Consider the following 19,110-nt stretch of genomic DNA (forward strand, 5'->3'; position numbering starts at 1 on the left):
GCATCTGCTGGGTTCTCAGTCGCAGGTCAGACCACATGAAATTGAAGTTCTTTGCCCACTTGGCCTGTGGCAGTTTGCTGAGACCTGGATGATGAACGCAGGACTCCCCAACCTTTGCTCAGCCTCCCTCTGTGCCCTCCCCCTGCAAGCCCCTCCCCCTCAAGTCCCTACCCCCTCAGGCCCCTACCCCTGGAGCCAAGCCGGATGAGGCAAGGCCCTAGTGCAGCCTCTGGCGCTGGGAGCTCCCACTCCGGCTGCACAGATTGTCTGCTTGTGGCAAAGCTCACCCCCAGGTCCTCAAGGAACAATGCCTACCCTGCCTCGGGGCCCCTTGTGTTGGGGCTTGGACCCCTCAGGTACACCTGGGGCCAAGTCTAGGGCTGCGTGGTCACGGCCACCACCATGCACATGTGACCTGGGGGGGGGGGTCAGTCATCTGTCACTGAACTCACCTCCCTCCCCCCAGTTACATTTCAGGGAGTGAGATGCATGGAAGGAAGGGGTAGGGACCCTCAAGAGGCACCAGAGAGAGAGAACACCTTCTGTTCATGCTTTATTGTGTCTTTTTAAAAGATGGTGTCATTGCTCACCCAGCGGGTCAGTGGCTCACACCTGGGTGGTCATCGGGGCCCTGAAATGGTTCAAGTGGCGTTTCTTAGAGCTTCCTGTCTGCGTCCCCCGTCCCTCCCTCCCAGGTCTCTGCGGGACCGAGGAGGCCAGGAGATCAGGTGAGCAGCCCAGCCCCCTCTGTTCTGCTTCCTGTCCCCTCTAGATGCCCCCTCGGCCCCCAGCCCTGTCCTGGTGAGAACTACCTCGTCCAGAGCTGTTACACACTGTCCTTGGCCTTCCTTCTGGTGGAGTAAGGGATGCAGCACACCCAGCTGGTCCTGGTCCTAGGGGCCGACAGCGGGCCGAGCGGGGGAGAGACAGGTGCTGCCCCTACTGAGCTCAGAGCCCAGGGCCACAAGCAGCTCCCCTGCGCCCCAGATGCATGCCGCCCATCAAGCCCAGGGGGCCCGGGGCCCGGCACCCACAGCCAGACTCCTGGGCAGGCTGGCTGGCCCTCCCACCAGCTGCCTCCCACCCACCCAGTGCCTTTGTCCTCTGCGCTGGGAGGCCTGAGCCAGAAGGGGCCCCTGAACATGAAACACCTCAAAGACCAGCCGAGCCAAACCACTCCCCTCGGCCCCACGCCTACCCTTGCCCGTTTCCAGAACACCACAACTTGAGTTTTTCCCCAGTGGTGGTCTCTGGGGTCTCCACTTCCAACCGAGGCTGCCTCTGGGGTGGGTCAGCCGCCCCCCTTCCCTTTGCAGGGACCCCACAACTCGGTGCTGAAGCGTCCCACTGGGCAGTAAGCAGTGGCTGGCCCGCAGGTGCTGAACCCCACCATCTGAAACAGGCCTGAAAGAGCCTGGACAGAGAAGCCATGGCTCTGAGAACTGCGAGGGCAGGTGAGCAGGGCAGTGGGACAGACAGGTGGTCCTGACACCACCTGGTGGGGTGTGAAGGCCAGGCCCACATGGAGGGCCCCCCTACACCCCCTTCCCACTGTCCAGCAGGCCCCCAGCACAAAAGCTTGGTTATGTGCCGGCCCTGGCTTGCGGGTTTTCTGGGGCCACTGAGTCAGCAGGTAGGGAGCTGAGACCATGAGGCCGAGTGGGTGACTTCGGGATTGTCTGGCCCGGGGACGGGGGGTGGGGGGAGCAGCCAGTCAAGCCACCGCGCTGCACCCATGCGGCTGAATCCATCACCACGTCCGTTCAGAGACAATGAGAAGCATGGGGGCAGCCTCGATTTGGAGTGTGACAGGGCGGCTCTGACCTCCTCCAGCCTGGATCTGGGGGTGTGACAGGGAGGCCCTGACCTCTTAGCAAACGCTGGCATGAGTAGACACGGGCAGGGACATGGGAACGTCTGAGGTCAGACTGGGTGACACTCCCTCACAGAACATACACACCTGGGGGAAAGTTTGTGGTAATAACAACACACCGAGTGAGCAAAGGCTTCGGGGCTACAGCTCAAAGCTACTGATGCGGGGTGGAGGGGGGGTGTGCCAGCGAGAGCTCACGAGGGGCCCGTGTGTCCCCGTGCCGCCCTCCCTGCTCCCAAGAGGGGCCTGGGTGACTCAGAACCTGTCCTTTCCATGAGCTGTTCCTCACTGGGCCAGTTACTTAGAAGGACAGGTACCAGCTTTAGAACAGAATATACTTTTATCTAAATATGTTAGAATTTCTTTTAAAAAATGTTTGAGCTAAATAAGCCAAGGTAGTAACATAGTTGTTAATTCCAAGTGGGAAGTTGGATAAATTGCTATTTTCTTTTTGTGTTTCTCTGTATTGTTTAAAGTAAACTAAGGGTGCCTGGGGGGCTCAGTCGCTTGAGCACCCAACTATTGATTTTGGCCCAGGTCACGATCTCACTGTTCGTGGGTTCGAGGCCCGCGTCATGCTCTGTGCTGACAATGTGGAGCCTGCTTGGGATTCTCTGTCCCTCCCTCTCTCTGCCCTTCCTTCTCTCTCTGTCTCTGTCTCTCTGTCTCAACAATAAACATTAAAAATATTTTTAAATATGGGGCGCCTGGGTGGCGCAGTCGGTTGAGCGTCCGACTTCAGCCAGGTCACGATCTCGCGGTCCGTGAGTTCGAGCCCCGCGTCAGGCTCTGGGCTGATGGCTCAGAGCCTGGAGCCTGTTTCCGATTCTGTGTCTCCCTCTCTCTCTGCCCCTCCCCCGTTCATGCTCTGTCTCTCTTTGTCCCAAAAATAAATAAACGTTGAAAAAAAAAAATTAAAAAAAAATATTTTTAAATAAAAAAGTAAATGGGGCGCCTGGGTGGCTCACTAGGTTAAGCATCCGACCTTAGCTCAGGTCATGATCTCACGGTTCATGAGTTCAAGCCCCATGTCGGGCTCTGTGCTCACAGCTTGGAGCCTGGAGCCTGCTTCAGATTCTGTGTCTGCCTCTCTCTCTGCCCCTACCCCACTTGCAGTCTGTCTCTCTCTCTCAAAAATGAATAAACATTAAAAATAATTTTTTAAATAAAAAAAATAAAATAGGTCTAGGGGCACTTGGGTGACCTAGCAGCCTACCCAGCACCCTTTATGGCCTCAGGACTTCACGGGGGTTGGCTGGCCCTACCCAATCTCTCCCCTAAGAGGGTGTAGGTAGTCAAGACAAATGTGTCTCCTACCCTAGCCCTGGGGCTCGGCCTGTGTGGCAGAGACACCGGCCAGGTGATGGGTCCTCCCTCCCAGTGACCTCTGCGGCCAAAACCCCAAACTGAGAAGCTGGAAGGGCCCTCACAGCAACACTTCCCTCTCACCTCTGCCTCCTCCCACTTCACGGTCTGGCCAAGCTGTTGGCTGATGGGATGGGGAGAGCGGGTCTTGCTGTGGGGTGAGGGGGCCACAAGGTAAGGGTCATGCCTGAGTCCTGCTGCTCACGTCTCAGCCCCTCCGGGCTCATCAGTGCTGGGTCTCTATGCACACAGGTGAGGGGGGAAGGCACGCAGTGGGGTTCTGCCCATCCTGCAGGAGGTGGGGCCAGCAGACACCGTGGTAGAGGAGAGCCCCCCACGTCTCCGTGTATAAACCCATAAGCATCACTCACTCGTCTTCTGATGAACCCCCCGTGTCCATCTCGGACTGCTTCTCTTCTTTCATGGTGCCTGTGACCACCTGTGGGAAGTGGGAGGAGCAGTTTAGGGGACAAGGGGAGGGAGGCAAGCATAACCACTAAGGCCGGAACTGATGCACCTGCCTGAGGATCAGACGGGGGCCTGGAAACTGTGCCGGCACTGGGCATCTTCCCATGAGTTTGGGCACCGTGAAGTGAAAATTGCCAATCGGGGGACCCTGGCCAAGGAACTGTGCCCTCCATGTGGGCCACTGTGACTTCTGGACTGTAATCCCAACTCTGCCACTGGATGACCTTCCTTGAGTCCTTAAAACCCATGGTGCCTCCAAGACAGCCTCGTGAGTAGCTAATAACCAGCATTCTTTACTGTACGGTGTGTTCTGAGGGCAAAGACTTGGAAGATGTAATTAAAAAACAATCCCTGGGTAGGAGCTTAAACATGAGAGAGCTGGAAAACTTGCAGAGGTAGCTGCCCATTACAGCTGAGAACTGGAGGGCATTGTGGGACGCTTGTGTTGGGTCCAGACAGGCCTTTGGTCAACCCCTTCATTTCACAGAAAATGATGATACTATGACGATGAGGATGAGGATGCGGACGAGGTGGCAGTGGTGGTGGTGGTGATAATGGTGATGGTGATACCTGCTACTGAGGCTTTCTGGGTCTAGGCACTATTCTGAGAGCTTTACAGAACCACCCTGGGATGTGGGTGCCGCTAAGATCCTCATTTTACGAACGAGACCACCGAAGCACTGGGAGGTGTGTACTCAAATACTTGAGTATTTACTGGCAGAGCCAGACGTGGAGGCCAGGTCCTTGACTCCCAAGACTGCGCCCTTCATTCCACCCCAGCATGAGCCCAGAAGAGGTTCTTAGGGCCTGGGGGCACCCTGAGGGTTGAGCCAGGCCCTAGCATCTCTGGTGATGCTGGAATGCATGCAGGTTGGTGGATGAGGAGGAGGCAAGGGTGGCCTTTGGACCCCTGCCTCTACCTCAGCCTCCAACACATGCATGTGGGGCAGGTCCCCTGGACAAGCCTGTGGGCCCCGAGCACCAGCATTCCCGGCAACAAGCCTGGCTCTGTCGTCTGAGGGCTTTTACCTCCTCCGCATGGTCTCCCAGATCAATCTCCACAAACACAGATGGTTTCTGTGAATGGAAACCAAAGAGGTGTGGATGGTGGGCTTGGGTGGGCTGGAGAGGAGAGGAGGCTTCCTGGGAGGGGCAGTGGGCTCCGGGCCCTGGCACAGCTAGGGTCTGCATGACCACCCCCAGGACCACCACCGGTGGCTGTGCTCAGTGGGGGCTCCTGAGGAGCTGGCAGAGAGCTGCTGGCAGTACGGATGGCAAGGTGCCCACGGCCAGCTCTGGCAGAGAGGAGGGAGGGGTACGGCCTCCCCTCTCCCCCTGCTCACTCCCTCAGTTGCCCTGGCTTCACCTGTCTGAGATTGCCTCAAGGTGATGCCCAGAGCTGCGGCATCCCCTCTACATCCTCTCCAGACCTGCACGTGGCCCCACAACCCTCCTGGGACCCTCACCCCACGCCGGTGAGGACTCACACTGAGGTGTGGAAGCAGCTCGACCCAGGAGGGGTTTCCAGTGGGAGTGCTTTAGTGAACGCCACAGGTATTTGTGGGTGAGCTCCTGGAATCCCAGGGACCATCTGTCATGGGCCCAGCTCCCCCCTCCCACGTGGATCGGGAAGGGGAATGAGAGCCTTCTTCCTGTGGGATGTCGCCAGTGGGGATTCCTACCGCAGCGCACATGGATCTCTGGGCAGAGCGTCAGGACATGGGACTGGGGACACTTCAAGGCTGGGCTTTCCACGGCCACCCCCATCAGGTCCCAAAGGCCTCAGGCAGCCACGTCGGGAAACAGGGGTGCCCAGCACCAGCTGGGAGCATGGAGCTTGAGCAAAGGCTCTTGGGTAGAGGTCGTGCTCGGTCCAGCCTACACGTGGTCCTGCCAAGGTGACCCCAGGCCCACGTGTCCAGCCTGCTCGTGACCCCACAGGACTGTGCCTGTTAGCCCTCTCTGTTTGACAAAAGTCAAACGCTCTTGCCTCTTTTCCCAAAGGTTCATCCAGCTTTATGGACTCCAACTCCGGTTCCTGGGGAAGACACCAAACAAGTAAATAACAGCAGGGCCCGAGGACGACGGACGTGTGTCCACACTACAGGCGTGCCCGTCCCGTCCTCCCGCTCCTGCCACTGGCCTCTAGGTGGCCTCACCGCCGGCCCCGCCCAGCCACCATCAGGGTCCAACTTCCTGAGGGAGTCCCGATTCTTTTCCTGCTTCTCTTCCTCTGGGTCTGCCTTACTGTGGGAGGAGCAGGGACAACGGGTCAGCATCAGTGCCCTGAGATGCAGCTTTGGGCTGGCACTTTCTCCCCCTGGGTGTTGGGAGGCTCGGGGATGCACCCCACAGGACAGGGAGGGACAGGGTGTGGAGGACCTTCTGCGTGCCTGGGGGTGGGAGGGTGAGTGGGCGGAGGGGGAGGCAGAGGTGTCCCTTGCTAGGCATCGAGGAGTAGGTGGTGTTACTCGAGGCTGGTTCTGTGGCGATGGGGGTGGCGCTGGGGGTTCTGTCTGTGGTGATGATGGTGATGCTGGGGGGGGTGTCTGTGGCGAGGGTGGTGGCACTGGGGGCGGTGTCTGTGGTGATGATGGTGGCGCTGGGGGGGTGTCTGTGGCGATGATGGTGGTGTTGGGGGGCTGTCCGCCAATGATGCTGCACATCCACATCTTTCCCAAACAGTGAGACCTCTGGCACGACCAGCGGTCTGGAGTCGAGTGGGAACGTTTGCTAAGACAGGTGCCAGCTCCCAGACTCCGGGCCATGGCCAGCTGGGGGGCCGCCTGGGGAGGCAGGTGCTGTGGTGTGTGCGGCTTGCAGCCCTGGAACCCCCTCCCACCTTGAGCCGTCGGGGTCTTCTCAGGACACCCCAGGACTCCTTTGGGGTCCAAGCGTCAACCTTGGGACTGGCCCCAGCCCCCACCCTGCTGTGTCCTGTGTCCTCCTCACGTCTCTGAAAACCACCTGTGCTGGACAAAGACCACTTACCAGTTGGCATCTTCAGTGTCACTCTGTAGGTCTCTTCCCTGGTCCTCGGACTCTGGGGAGGAAAGGGCAGCGATCGTCGTCAGAACTCCTGGGCCCGTGGCCGCCCTGCGAGCCCTGACAGCGCATCCTGCAGGCATTGAGTCCGGGAGGACAGTCCAGGTCCCATTTCCCCGTGGCCACATCCAGGCCCAGAATGCTAAAGGTGGCTGCTTCCCTGTACCTGCTCCCCTTCCTGCCAGCAGCTTGGCGCCCCCGTCCCCCAACCCAACACACATATGGGGCCCAAGATCCAAATGCAGTCCTGCTGCGGGGGTGGAAATTACAAAGCCTTAAATTGTCCTTCGATAGGAGGCCTTGTGGGGTGCCTCGGAGCACCCTGATCCTGCAGGGAGGATTTTCTCACAGAACTTGGTGGTGTCCCGTCCATGTGGCTCCCAGGCCTCAAGGCCGGGGGCCCCTGCGGACCGGAGAGCTGATGGCTGGGCTCCGGGAGACAGCCTGCAGGCTGCTTCTGTGCGGAGACCAGTAGAGTAGCTGGGTCTCCAGCTCTCCCATGCCATCCCTGCTCTGGGCCTGGCCTCTCGGGGCCCCCTGCCTCATGTCAGGAGGCCTGACTGGAGGGAGACCCATCTTAGCCAGGCCTCCCTGGCGCTCAGCGCACGCAGCCTTGGCTGTGTTGTTTGGGCCCTTCTCGGTGACTCACGAGCCCCCTGTGGCTAAGAACTAGGGTCTTCCTCCTCCTCTCGTCCTTCGTGCCCACACCGGTGCAGGGACTGATGCTGATGTGTGCTCGGGTCTTCAGAGAACATTTCAGAAGCTGGTGGCTCTCGAGACGTCCTTTGGGCCAAAAAGGCTCAGCCTAGTCCCCACCTCAGAGAGAAGGACTCGAGTGATTCAGAAGCAGTAGTTTTGGGCTTCTTTTGGAAAATCTTCAGCAGGCCCCTACCTGTAGGCACACATGTGTGTGTGTGTGTGTGTGTGTGTGTGTGTTTTAGAAGACACGGCTGATCCCTGAACCTGCTGCTCCCTATGATACATATCTGGCAAGAAGAGAAGAATCACTAAAAAGAGAAACATGATTTTTTTCTCCAGAGTGGACCCTCTGGGGCATATGTCATACGGAGGAATATTAATACTTATGTGTCCGCTGGTCTCACCTCCTTTCCCTCTTCTAAGAAAGCTCCTGAGATTATCAGGGCTCTGGGCGTACGGGGCAACCAGTGACACCTTAATCCAAAGGGCTCAGCCAATGGCCGTCCACCAGGCAGAGGCCTGGGGGCTGAGGAGTGTTGCCTCAGAGCTGAGTGGGGTCTGAGGTCAGAGAAGCGGGGCCTCCAGAGGTTTAGCAACAAAAGGAATAGAACGTTTCCTTTGGTTCTGCTCTTCAGCCGAGATGTGAACATCGTCAAATGCTTGCAGATTATTTTTGGGGTGTGAGACAGCCCCTCGGGGCGCAGTGGGAGTCGGGCCTCAGCCACCTCCTCTGGGAAGTAGGAAGTCGCATAAAAGGCACTGAGCTGCTTGGGGAGGGGAGACCCTCTTAACCGGTGTTGATCCTGTGATGGGGGTCAGAGGCCTGACTTGGCCTTACAGCCTGGCTGTACCCACCCTGCTGACTTTATCCCTTGGAGAAAGCCCACCTCTCAGGGGCAGCCCCCCACTTCCTCTCTGGACACACCCTCCCTGGAGCACCAGCTCGGTGGAGGGACGGCCGGGGGGCAGGAGGGGCGGCAAGGCAGGCCTGGGCTCTGGAGTCCGGGGCGGGCATTGTGGACACAGCAGCGTGAGCCAGGCAGCTCCTGTGGTGGGTCCCATGCTGGCGGCCGGTGGCTGGATTCCTACTGTCCCCTCCTACACCAAGCTGGTCCTGGGGCCGGCTTGGACCTCTCATCTGCAGACTTAGTCCGGCCGCCCCTCGCTTGGAGCATTGGGCTAGCTGGCCTGTGTCCTGTGTCCGTGGCATCTCAGTACCTGTGGGTTCGGGTGGCACCTGCCTCATTGCCCTTGCTCCCTGCAGGTGTACGGAGGTGTGTCCTGGGCACCTGGCAGGGCCACCTCTTCTGGTCTCAGTTTACCACGTGGACAGTGGGACCAGAGCAGCCCTTCCCAATGCTCTCCGTCCCTCGGGCTTCAGCGAGGCTGAGCCCCGCTGCTGAGTGGTGTCCGAGGCCACCTGGGAGCCACGTGGGGATCTGCCATTCATGCTGTTCGGGGAAACCCTGTGGTGCTGGCAGGAACATCCAGAAATAGCAGGCACCAAGCCTGTCCTCTCCTGCAGCTGCCCCGTAGTGGTGGCATTATCAGGACACGTCTACTTGCTTCTTTGGGGAATTTTGCTCCTCTTGAGTGAGCCTCAAGTGAGACAGGGTCGCCATGTTCAGAGGCTTTGGGGGACAGAGGGTAAGAGCCCAGCGGTGGCTCTGTGCTGCTGGCCAGCACCCCTTCCCCCGAAACAACACCCCTTTGGATGTTTACACTAAGAGAACAAATATTTTTACACCCCTACCTCTCAAAATCATCCATAGGTCTTGAACAAACAAACCACATTTCCTGCTTACTGGGTTTCATTTCCAGAGTCCTGACCTCAAAAAGGGCCGCTCGCTGGGTGACCTTCCCAGGAGAAGCAGAACTCCTGGGGGCCCTGCAAATGACTGAACCAGTCCCCTCATCTCAGCCAGCTCAGGGCCCTGCTCCTCTGGGGAGAGGACCACGAGACACCTACCCACTGGGGAGCCCAAGTGGCTAACATCAAGGAGCATCCATGCAAGCACTAGGTATTCCGCACCCCCACCCCCCGCCCCGCCCACGACTGCGTGTTGAGGGATATCCTAGGTGGCAAGAACCAGCACGTGTAACATTACCTAGCTGGCCCGTGTCCTGTCTGCCGGCCCTGTGGGCTCACGGCTGACCTGGCCCGGGAGGCCCCCAGGTTCCCCGAGAGGGACTGACCCCCACGCTTCCCATGGCCACGGCCCTCCTGACCTCCTGACCTCAGCAGAGCTCACTGCGGCCCACTCAGTGGGCCCTGCCCTCAGGCTGGCCTGGTTCTGTCACCTGTAGACCCCGGCCCTTTTGGGTGTGGGCAGGGGCGGCGGGGCCGGGCCGGAAGGAGGGGCGTGGCTGGCCTACCCAGCTCCCTGCTCAGCTTCTTGACGCAGCGCAGAGGGTCCCCCTTCTGCAGCAGGCCACCCACGCTCCTGCTGCGCTGCAGTTCGACCATCTCGCTGGCCGCCTTAAGGTGTCTGGGGGCTCCCCCCGATGGAGGGGCCCCGGGGCCCGGCCTGTGCCTCCTGTGTGCGGCTGTGTCCTTCTCCATCATCCTCCCTCCGTCAGGGCTCCAGAAAGAAGAGGGACGTGGGTTCCCGAATGCGCCCTCAGACGCAGAGCATGGCTTCCAACCTCCGTCGGATCCAATGAGCAGCCCAGTGTGCCCTGCGGGCCCCTGTTGCCAAGTGGCCCCTGTGACATCACTGCAAAGTCAGAGGTCAGCCCCACCCCCACCTGAGAAGGAGGCTGAGGCCCCTCCTTGTGGATGCGGCAGCACTTGTGGTGCTGGGGCCTTTGGACGATTTCCTCGTATTGAGCATCTTTGTCCTGTCAGGGACATGTCATTGTGGACCAAACTCAGGCAAAGGGCCCAGGGGCTCGGAGGGGAGGGGACATGCTGACAAACCCGGTTCTGCACCCCCCCACCCCCTGCCACTGTCAGTCCGCTCATGTGGCTGTGGAGAACAGCAGGCCAGGACAAATGACACTTGTCCCTCACAGTCTGGGTGAGGACCCAGGACAGATGACACTTGTCCTCACAGTCTGGGTGAGGACCCGGGACGGATGATACTTGTCCCTCACCATCTGAGGACCTGGGACAGATGACAGTTGTCCCTCACTGTCTGAGGACGCGGGACGGATGACACTTGTCCCTCACAGTCCGGGCGAGGAGCCTGCTCCCCTGGGACTGCTCTCCCGGCCTGCGTGCCGCCTCCCGTCCCTTACTCACTTGTCTCTCTGCATGTCTGTGTCCTAATCTGTTTTTCTTCTTTTGAGTCTAGTTGACACACATTACATCCGTTTCAGGAGTACAACATAGGGACCCAACTTCTTCCTGCTGTGCTCCCCGCACACGTCGTCCACTGTCATTGGCTCTATTCTGTTTCATCCTGGATTTGTCCACTCGGTAGATGCAGGCCTGCACCTCCCCTGGCAGCCTAGTTTGTTCTTTGTATTTAGGGGTCTGAGTCTGCTTAAATGTTTATTATTATTATTATTTTGACAGAGTGCAAGCACGAGCAGCGGAGGGGCAGAGAGAGAGAGGGAGACACAGAATCCGAAGTAGGCTCCAGGCTCTGAGCTGTCAGCACAGAGCCTGACGCGGGGCCTGAACCCACAAACCGTGAGATCATGACCTGAACCAAAATCTGACACTTAACTGACTGAGCCACCCAGGCGCCCCAGATTCTTTTTTTTTATTCATTTGGTTATTTTAGATTCCGCTTATGAATGAAATCATATGGTATTTGTCTTTCTCTGACTTATTTCACTGAGCGTAATATACTCTAGGCCCACCCATGCCATCACATATGGGATATCTTTCTATGGCCGATACTCCATCCTGTACACATATGTATCCATTCATCTGTGACAGACACTTGGGCTGCATCCACATCTTTGCTATTATAGATAATGTAACCATCAGAGTGTGTGCGTCCCTTTGAGTATTTTTCAACTCTTTGGGTAAATAGTGCAATTGCTGGGTTGTATGATAGTTTTATTTTTAATTTTTTGAGGAACCTCCACACGTTTCCAGAGCAGATGCACCAGTTTGCATTCCTACCAACAGTGCAAAAGAGATCCTTTCTCTCTGCATCCTTGCCAACATCTGTTGTTGCCTGAGTTGTTAGCCATTCTGACAGGTGTGAGGTGGTATCTCATGGTGGTTTTGATTTGTATTTCCCTGATGATGAGTGATGTTGAGCATCTTTTCATGTGTCTGTTGGCTGTGTCCTAATCATACGGGATTAGGGCCCACCCTTGTGACTTCATATAACCTTAATTACCCCTTTAAATGAAGAGCCAATCTCCAAATACAGTCACAGGGTGAAGTGCTGGTGCTATGAGTTTTTGGTGGGGGACACAATTCAGCCCATAACACAGCTTGACAGAGGACATCTGGTGTCATCCCAGCACATGCTTATCTGCAAACTTCCAAGGCCACGGGGACAAATCACAGTATGTGCTTCCCCTGAGCAACCAGTTGATCATAAATATTCAGAATGGGGCAAATGGTACTCCCTGGCTCCACACGCACTTCTACCTTGTCTGAAACTCTTCAGAGCATCTCCGCTGACAGAAGGGCTCAGGTCACCCAGCCGAGGGGCCGGTGCAGGTGCTGGTGTGGGGCCTAGATTCCCGAGTGCAGAGGGCTAGTCTTGGAGAGGCCAAGGGACAAAAGCCAGGATGGTGGGTCGCTTAGGTTATCTGGAGGAAGAGCAAGATTGAGGCCCCTGAAAGCCACTGTGACCTGTCACTAGGGGTCCTGGGAGAGGACCTTCTGGTTCCCGTGCTCCCCAGGCTTTCCTCCTTTCCGCCCTCCTGGTTCCCTGGGTCCCACATGTGTCTGAATCAGCCAGGAGCCGCCCTGTGGCCCTGTCGTGGCCCTGCCGTGGCTGCTCGTGTCCATCCTGACTGATGCTGGCAGCCTCCGACCCGGCGGCCACATGGGCAGGCGCTCCTCTCTGCACCCCTCAGACCCCTGGCACCACCCCACCACACTGAGCCACCAGGAGGGGCCGGAGGGAAGCAGTAATGGCACTTCACTCCCCAAGTCCATGCCCCCAGGGAAGGGCTGACCCCCCACCCCCCCACCGGGTGTCCCCAGAGCCAGACCATCGGCTTCTTTCATAACAGCCGACTCAGGCTGGAACTAAAACAGCAGCTGAGTGAAAACCAAACGGAAAGAAGAAAGGACCAGGGAAAAGAGAAGGTCTGCTCTTGCCCTGCAGGCAGGGTCTCCCCCAAATGCAATGCAGCCTCCCCTCCTCCACCCACCCAGGTAGGACTGGGTCCTCAGCACCTTCCGCCTCCCGGAGGCACCTGCCCCTCCCTTAGATGCTGGCCTGTGTCCGGTCCTGGAGCACGAGGCCCACTGAGTCTCAGAGACTGTGGCACAGGACAGAGCCCACCTTCCCCTCCTGGGGCTGGATGCCTGCAGGTTCCCAGCAGGACACGGGCCATGGCAGTCGCCGTGCTGACCCACATGTCTCCATCCCGGAGAGCATGCAGTTTCCAGCTTGATCTAAAGGCCCACAGCTGCACCTCGCCTATCACAGGGACGTCACCCACCATCACAGAATGACACAGGGCTCGACCACACACCCCCAGCTCCCACGTGCAGTTATCAGTGGGTGTGCCTGGGAGACCAAGCCAGTCCTGAGAAAGAATAAAAGGTCTGTTTTAATTGGCCAGTAAAATACATTGCAAATCATTAGTAACTTATAAACAGAAACATTAAGTTACAAATCCATGTTAAAAATTGCAGTTCTGTGCAGCCTCATAGCTGTGTGTCCCAAAGTTTTTGCAACATTTTCCTCCACCATTTTTGTGACAAGTAATGCTACTATCTGCCATCAGTCAGAGTCTGAAGGACAGTATTTGCAAAGAAGGGCAGATACGGGCACAAGGTCTACGTGTCAGACAGTGCTTTCCAAGTGTCGAGGGCTAACTGCTCCTCATCAGGGGCCCCGACCCCTAAGAGATGCCCCTCCACTGCCTGGTGGCTTCTAGGAGCTTCTGAGACACAGCAAATTGCTGCTCCTGGGGCCTGGGGTGGGGGTGGGGGTGTCCCGGCTCAAGCTCAGGACATCCTCACTTCCTCTGGGGACTGCGGAGGGCCTGGGACTGGCATCTGGGGGGCGCACCGCAGGCCCGCTGTCGCTCCGCCGTGGCGCCCTCCCCTTTGATGAGCACAGGTTTACATGTTTGAGGTACTTGATATCAAAGAGCTCATTAGAAGCAGTCCTTTAAAAACATTAAGAAAACCAGCTTGAAAATAATGTACATTTCTTATCTTAAAAACCTTCCCCAAACTCCCACAAGGGGCAGCCAGTGTGGATTCTACTTTGAAGCCCCACAGACGGCAAAACCACCACAGCTTTTGCTTGAAGGGGCACGCTCAGCCCGCCGCTGGCTCCGGCAGCGTCTGCAGGCCACGGACTGGCCTCTGCGGCCCACGGGACGGGACTCCAGCATCTGGGAGGGCAGACTGGAAACCCCGCCCAGGTGCTCTCTGCAGGACCCTGTACCTCCACAACATCAGAAGCATCCTCAAATTGTGACTTCGTGTGGTTAAGCACCACGAAGCCACAAAGCGGGCCCTCCAGCCAGGAAGAACACCACCAGGAGGCACGCTCACGGGAAACAAATCACGCCACTAGCATCCTGTCTTGTGGAAGCAGGATGTTAAGGAAGAGTGCCGGAGGGCTCCGGGGGCGCGGGCACACAGAACCCCACAAAGGCGAAAGCACACAGACGCAAGCAGTGCTACGGGGCGCCGGCCAGCAGGGTGAGCAAAATGCACAGCCACCACAGGCAGAGTCCCCGCGGTCCCCTGAGCCCGGTGCGTGCCATCTGTGTGAGCTGAAGACGTGTGGGTCCCTTTCCCTGCTGGTTGCGGCCTCTCGTCTTTCCTCTGTCCCCTCCTTCCCGGAGACCGCGGCTCTCCTGGGGCAGCACAGGGCCATCCCGGCCAGGACAGCCTGCAGGCTTCAAATGGAATGGGTGGAGGTCTCAGATTGCTGCCTGACGTAGTTCTGGAAGCTCTTGTCTCCGATGGGGTGCTCCCTGCAAAGGGGAGATGGAGGAGAGGAGGGAGTGAGGCACAGCCCCCCATTGTCAATTGCCCATCTGCATGTTATAATACTGTTATTTCTATGTGGTACGTATTCACTGTAATAAAATGAAAAATACAGACACGCAAAAAAAAAAAAAAAAAAAAAGCCAGAAATCACCTGTAGAAGCGTAGGTGTAACCTGGAGACAGACAAAATGTGTGGAACTTCTGGCCCCAGAAATCTAATTTCGGAAGCAAGTGGGTTGGGAAGCAGGAGGGTCTGGGGGTCAAGAGGTTAGGAGGGTCTGGAGGGTCTGGGGACAGGAGGGTCTGGGGGACAGGATGGTCAGGAGGTCTGGGGGTCAGGAGGGTCTGGGGGCAGGAGGGTCAGGAGGTCTGGGGGGCAGGAGGGTCTGGGGGCAGGAGGGTCTGGAGGGAGGAGGGAGGAGGGTTTGGGGGGCAGGGGGTCTGGGGAACAGGAAAGTCTGGGGCGTAGGAAGGTCTAGGGGGCTGGGGGGCAGGAGGTTCAGGAGGGTCCAGGGGACAGGAGGGTCAGGAGTGTCCAGGGGACAGGAGAGTCAGGAGTGTCCAGGGGACAGGAGGGTCTGGGGGGCAGGAGGGTCAGGAGAGTCTGGGGGAAAGGAAGGTATGGGGGACAGGAGGGTCTGGGGGGCTGGAGGGAGGGGGTATGGGGTACAGGAGGTCTGGGGGACAGGAAGGCCCTGGGGGCAGGAGGGTCTGGGGGACAGGAGAGTCAGGAGGCTCTGGGGGACAGGAAGGTCCAGGGGGCAGGAGGGTCAGGAGGTCTGGGGGGCAGGAGGGTCAGGAGGGCCTGGGGAACAGGAAGGTCCAGGGGGCAGGAGGGTCTGGAGGGTCTGGGGGACAGGAGGGTCAGGAGGGTCTGGGGAACCGGAAGGTCCAAGGGACAGGAGGGGCTGGGGGCTGAGGGTCTGGAGGGAGGAAGGTGTGGGGGGCAGGGGGTCTGGGAGGCACTGGGGTAGGCTGGTGCTGTCCCCAGGACACTGTCCAGCACACCCTGGAGAGTGCAGTAAGGCTGCTCTGAGACAGGAAGCCTGCCTCAGTGGTCATGGCTGCATACAGGTGGCTTCAGGTCGGGCCTCACCCCAGCAAGCTCCTCTCAGCCACCTCCCCTGCCCCTGCCATCCGGATGCCCAGTACTCACTGGCTCCCATACTTGGTCTTTTTGAACTTGTCCCTTCGGTACTGGGCGTGCTCCTGCTCCAGGGCCCCCACCCCAGTGATAACCTGCTTCAGAGTCTTGTAGGTCTCCTGGGGGTCGTCGATGATGAACGTGGAGTACTCCTCCTGCTCGGGGCCGTCGTACACAGATCTGCTGCCACAGGCCTCTGCAGCGTTGGGAGAGGCCAGAAGGTCAGGCGGGACCTCTATGGGGCAGCCTGCCAGGTAAGGGCTGACCATCCACACACACACACACACACACACACACACACACGAAGAAGCAGAGGCTGATGCCCGTTTCTGACCAGCTCATCTCCGGGGCAACCCGCATCTGTCCACGCCCCACCGTTCAGCAAACCAGAGCTGGCAGATGTATGCTTCTGGACAATCGGCCAGGCTGGCGCAAGGGCCTGTGGGGTCACCCGGGGTCAGTTTGGGGAGGTGACCTCAAGGAAAGCCCCATCTTAGAAAGGGGGTTCCTGGGCTTCACTCACTTCGGTGACCCAGCATTTACGTGCATACCCCATGGCTGGACATGTGGGCACATGAGAAGCCATCCTCACAGGCGTCACTTCTCAACCAGTCTGTGTTAGCAGCTTCCTAGGACCTCTGTCACCCCCACCTGCTAGACAGGTGACTTTCTCATCAGATCACCTCACTCCTGCTGAAGACCATGCTGTAGCCTTCAGGCATCCACAGGAAGCACCCAATCACCTGAGCTGGGCCTGCCCCCCTGGGCCCGCCCCCCCCAAACCTGTCCTCAGACACCTGAGCTGGGCCCACCCCCCCAAACCTGTCCCCAGTCACCTAAGCTGGGCCCTACATTCCAGGGCCACAGAACCAGGTTGGAAGACATGCCATCTGTATAGCATCTGGCCTAGATGAGCCTGGATCTGTGGACCCCTCACCCGTCTGTACTGCTGTCTCATTATCACAGAAGCTCTTATGTACACTTTACTGTCTTTACTTCCAACCCAGGAAAGATCCCCTAATTCTTACTGAGAAATCACAAGTTTGTAGAAAGGAAAATTGGGAAGATTTAAAGTTTCAAAGGAAAAGAGAATCTGACGTGAAGAAGATAAGTAACTGTAAACATGAGAGGAAAATGGGGGGAGAGCCTGGTGGATGCCCAGGGTGTGGAGTGTGAGTTCAGCCTTTCCCTTTTTATGTAAAATGTGGGGTTATGGTCTCCAGAGCCAGACTAGCTGGATCCCCTCCCCAAAGCCCCCACTTGTGGTAGCGACCTGGCCTTGAGCAGTTGACTTAAGTCCGAGCCTCAGCAAACCCCTCTGGGAAATGGAGGCACCGGGGTTCCAAGAGGCCCCTGCCTGGGGCCTGGCAGTATGTGTGAACTGTGGCTGTTATAAAGACAGAGGGACACAGAAGAGGGTCACAGCCGGCATGGACAGGTCAAAGAGGACACCCCCTGAATAAGCACATGTCTGTGATCAGAAGGCAACCAGAAACAAAGACTCCCACTGCCAGGGCGATGCTGGTGGAGTCGGGCAGACACCTTCAGAATGCAAGGATCTGCAGCTACCTGCATCCTGCGGGGCCCCGGAGCGGAGGGAGGAAGGCAGCAGCGGTGGCTGGGGGAAGGACATGGGCGGCCGGGGCCAGGCTCACCTCACACCTGTGCTAACTGCCTCACGGGGGTTGTTTCATCGGACCCCGGATTAACCCAGGCGGGACAGCACCGTCTCCACCCTGTTCCATGGAAGAGGACATCAGGGCTCGTCTCTGGATGGAGGCCTGGGAATCCTGGACAAACCCAACGCAGGGCACTGAGGACTGTAGCCCACATGGGCCAAGGCTGGCAGTGACTGAGAGGCCAGACCCAGGAGGAGGCCTGAGGCCCGACGACAGGCAGGTGAAGTGTGGGCTCGAGGCTGTGTGAGTCCTCCCGCTTAACCTTCCCAACACCCTGACGGAGGGGCAGGAGGGGCACTCGTGCCTACTCTGCAGAGGAAGAAGCCGGCTGCTAACCCAGGATGCACCACAAGAGCAGTGACCTGCTGTCACCTTGAAAACCTCATCTGTACCATTCTCTGTCCAGTGGCCCAAGCCCTGCGATGGCTCTTCAACCAGGACCCCACCAGGCCCCGCGCTAACCCTTCCCTGACTGATGCACTGGGTTTTGTGGTTGGCAGACTTCAGGGGCAGGGTTAAAGAACCAGGGGTGCCCAAAGGAGTGTGGCCAGGTGAGTCCATGCCACATGATGGGGGCAGAGGTCGAACCTCTCGCACAGGCAACTGTAACACAGCTTCCTCCGAGGGCCAAAAGGCTGCTGTGCCCAAGAGGAAAGGACTGACGACATCAGGTGGAAATAAGCCCCATGGTCCCAGTGTTCAAGAAGATGGTTTGACTAATATAAAGGGAGTATCTCAAGATGATTAGGTTGCTCTGATAACAATCTGCCTCAAAGAAGCACTGAGACTCCAGGCAGAGGCCTGAAGACTGAGAAGTGAGTCAATGCTACAATGCCTAGGTGAAGTGTAAGGTGTCCAATCATGGTGATGCTCTATGAACACCTATCCAGATGATTCCTATACTGGGAGGGAGGCTGAATGTGCAAGACCTCTTTCCATTACTGTCCATCTACCATCCATCTATCCATCCATCATTCAGCCATCCAACACCCATCCAACCATCATCCATCCATCATCCATCCATCCATCATTCACCCACCTATCATCTATCCATCCATCCATCATCCATCTATGCATCCATCATTCACCCATCCAACACCCATCCATCCATCATCCATCCATCCATCCATCATTCACCCACCTATCATCTATCCATCTATCCATCCATCATCCATCCATCCATCATTCACCCACCTATCATCTATCCATCCATCCATCATCCATCTATCCATCCATCATTCACCCATCCAACACCCATTCATCTATCATCCATCCATCCATCATTCACCCACCTATCATCTATCCATCCATCCATCATCCATCTATCCATCCATCATTCACCCATCCAACACCCATTCATCTATCATCCATCCATCCATCCATCATTCACCCACCTATCATCTATCCATCTATCCATCCATCATCCATCCACCTACTGTCTATCCATCCATCCATCCTTCACCCACCTATTTATCCATCCATCCATCATCCATCTATCCACCCATCATCCATCCACCTATCATGTATGCCTGTCCATCCATTCATCCAGAAAACAGGTATTCAGTTCCTCCTCGATATTGGGCACTGGGGTAAATACGACCTGCTTCTGGTCTTAAAGGGTCAAGTACATTGAGGGTGAGCAGATCAGAGCTGATTATCACGGCAATGAAAGATAAACACAGGGTTAGGAAAAGCTTCCCACAGCGGGAGACTCAAGACAAGCAGGTATCAGTCAGACT

The 19,110-nt window shown here is 57.4% G+C and overlaps 2 protein-coding genes across 8 annotated transcripts in view; both read right to left on the reverse strand.

Annotated features, from left to right (window-relative positions):
• Nucleotides 1-540: 540 nt before the first annotated feature.
• CA1H13orf46 (chromosome A1 C13orf46 homolog) lies at nucleotides 541-10,136 on the reverse strand. Of its 5 annotated transcripts, none has more exons than XR_006713715.1 (9): nucleotides 9,827-10,136; nucleotides 6,698-6,749; nucleotides 5,866-5,953; nucleotides 5,697-5,744; nucleotides 4,736-4,783; nucleotides 3,610-3,677; nucleotides 3,323-3,478; nucleotides 813-893; nucleotides 541-631 (listed from the first exon to the last, which is right to left on the reverse strand). XR_006713715.1 is itself a non-coding variant. In XM_045482737.1 (9 exons), exons 1-9 carry the CDS (start codon nucleotides 10,014-10,016, stop codon nucleotides 599-601), a joined length of 675 nt encoding a protein of 224 aa, XP_045338693.1. In that variant the 5' UTR covers nucleotides 10,017-10,136; the 3' UTR covers nucleotides 541-598. The 5 variants fall into 5 exon arrangements, 3 of the variants coding, with proteins under 3 accessions (XP_045338693.1, XP_045338702.1, XP_045338713.1); XM_045482737.1 differs by having other exon boundaries at nucleotides 3,323-3,389; XR_006713721.1 differs by lacking the exon at nucleotides 4,736-4,783.
• Nucleotides 10,137-13,129: 2,993 nt separating this feature from the next.
• Nucleotides 13,130-19,110, reverse strand: part of RASA3 (RAS p21 protein activator 3) — a 120,934-nt gene continuing 114,953 nt past the window's right edge. For all 3 annotated transcript variants that reach the window (XM_045482772.1, XM_045482780.1, XM_045482790.1), the window contains 2 exons: nucleotides 15,705-15,888; nucleotides 13,130-14,533 (listed from right to left, as the gene is read on the reverse strand). In XM_045482772.1, the coding sequence (XP_045338728.1) occupies nucleotides 14,458-14,533; nucleotides 15,705-15,888 (260 nt within the window). In that variant the 3' untranslated portion in view covers nucleotides 13,130-14,457. The remainder of the gene's footprint in view (nucleotides 14,534-15,704; nucleotides 15,889-19,110) is intronic.

The sequence above is a fragment of the Leopardus geoffroyi genome, chromosome A1 (assembly GCF_018350155.1).
Source record: "Leopardus geoffroyi isolate Oge1 chromosome A1, O.geoffroyi_Oge1_pat1.0, whole genome shotgun sequence".
NCBI lineage: Eukaryota > Metazoa > Chordata > Mammalia > Carnivora > Felidae > Leopardus > Leopardus geoffroyi.